The 1,623-nt window shown below is 50.9% G+C and overlaps 1 protein-coding gene across 1 annotated transcript; it reads right to left on the bottom strand.

Moving 5' to 3' along the window:
* Positions 1-337: 337 nt before the first annotated feature.
* On the bottom strand, positions 338-1,423 carry BBK36DRAFT_1131018 (purine and uridine phosphorylase; the record flags this gene model as incomplete). The annotated part of the gene is made up of 1 exon (XM_024891906.1): positions 338-1,423. One exon carries the CDS (start codon positions 1,421-1,423, stop codon positions 338-340), a length of 1,086 nt encoding a protein of 361 aa, XP_024745075.1.
* Positions 1,424-1,623: the final 200 nt, after the last annotated feature.

Raw genomic sequence — 1,623 nt, 5'->3', positions numbered from 1 at the left:
CTGAGAGATTTCGCCAGGCATCTGAGACGCAATGCCCTCCGTGTGCGGCTGGGAATTGGTAACACGCTCCTCGCCGTGAAAAACAGGATGAGACGACGGATGAGGTGCAGTAGCGAGTTGGCGGCCCTGATTATAAGAGGCGTCCCCTGACTGAGACGGCTTTAGATCCGTTGCTAGTCCTACAGTTAATGCTGTCAGTAGGAATGTAGGATACTGCCTAGAATCTTCGAAACATACTGTGCGAGTTGACTGAGTCTCTGGATTTGTATAGATGTGGTAGAAAATACCTCCATGCCTTTTCTACAAGCCCGGGCGGGAGCAGATCTAGTTACGATTGTCAGTTAAATTTGCTTATGAGCAATTTCGAAAAGCACGTACCTTGGATTGTCTTCATTTCATTGACCTTGGCCGGTGCCAATGTATCGAGGAGTGCTTTCGCATATGCTGCCGCAACACATGCAGCGTAGTCTTGCCAGGCATCATTTTTGTGCGAATCCGCGTAATCGCAGATGCCTCGGATGACGATGCATGGGAAATCATCCATCAGCCCCGCAGCCTCCATTTCGACACAGAGGACTTCTGCATTCAAATCCTTTTTGAGGTCGTCGTAGAGTTTGTTTCGAACCTGGGCATCTTTGATCACCTGGTCACCCGAGGCAATCAGGCCATAGTGGAAGTTGATATCCTCAACCCTCGTACCTCTCGGAACAATCCTGGATTTGTCGCAGAGCGCACACTCAATTGCGTCGGCGTTCAGCTGAGACTCAAAGTGATCTCCGCCTGCGGGAACGGTATTTTCCACGTGAGGATAGCTTGATTCGTATAACACGTCTGTGAGCATGCTGCGGCTAACGAAGCTCTTTGGAACATCGCTTCGAGCTTGCAGACGGCTTATATAGCCATCTACCTTGGCATGAGTCTCGGGTGCCTGTGATTCAAGATTGCTCAAAGCAGCCAATAAAGCGGTTGGGGGTTTGTTCAGGGAACCTTTTCTCTGGAACACGCCTCCTGATAATGCTTTGCCGGCATCCCACTGCACAACTCCAGGAGACTTGCCTTTGGGGCAGCTGATTACCACATCTCCAAGACGGACTTTCTGCTGAGGCATGCCGCCACCAATTCCGACCATCAGCCCGACTTTGATATTCTCAAATGTTGCTATCATCCGTGTGGCAACTGACGCCGCACTGACCGTCCCAGTCAAGCCCATGGGCAAACAGGCAATGACAACCTTGTGCCTTCCAATATTGCCACGAATGTATGAATTACTGTCATGAGGCGGGGTTTCGAGCTCATCGGGGTCATGGATTTCATCGAGCATGAAAGATGCCGCGCTTTGCTCCCTTGGAAGTGCACAAACCCACCCAACCGTGTAGTCGGAAAGGAGATTGCGGGAGTAGCTAGGAGAAGGCTGGTCATGCATTGCGACTCCCATGTCCCCATCGACGTTCCAACTTCCATCTGCTGGCTGTGGAATCATGAGAGATGAAAGTTGCAATGTAAAAGCGGTAGACTGAAGGCGAGTGGTCCACGTGCGTCGGTTGAGATGGATACAATACGGCAGAGAATCAAGAACCGCGTTGTCGGGCAACTTGCAATTGGAAACACAGCAACAGGAGTCAA

This window comes from Trichoderma citrinoviride (assembly GCF_003025115.1).
Source record: "Trichoderma citrinoviride strain TUCIM 6016 unplaced genomic scaffold BBK36scaffold_23, whole genome shotgun sequence".
Lineage (NCBI taxonomy): Eukaryota > Fungi > Ascomycota > Sordariomycetes > Hypocreales > Hypocreaceae > Trichoderma > Trichoderma citrinoviride.
This window is presented reverse-complemented; position numbering and strand designations above follow the sequence as displayed.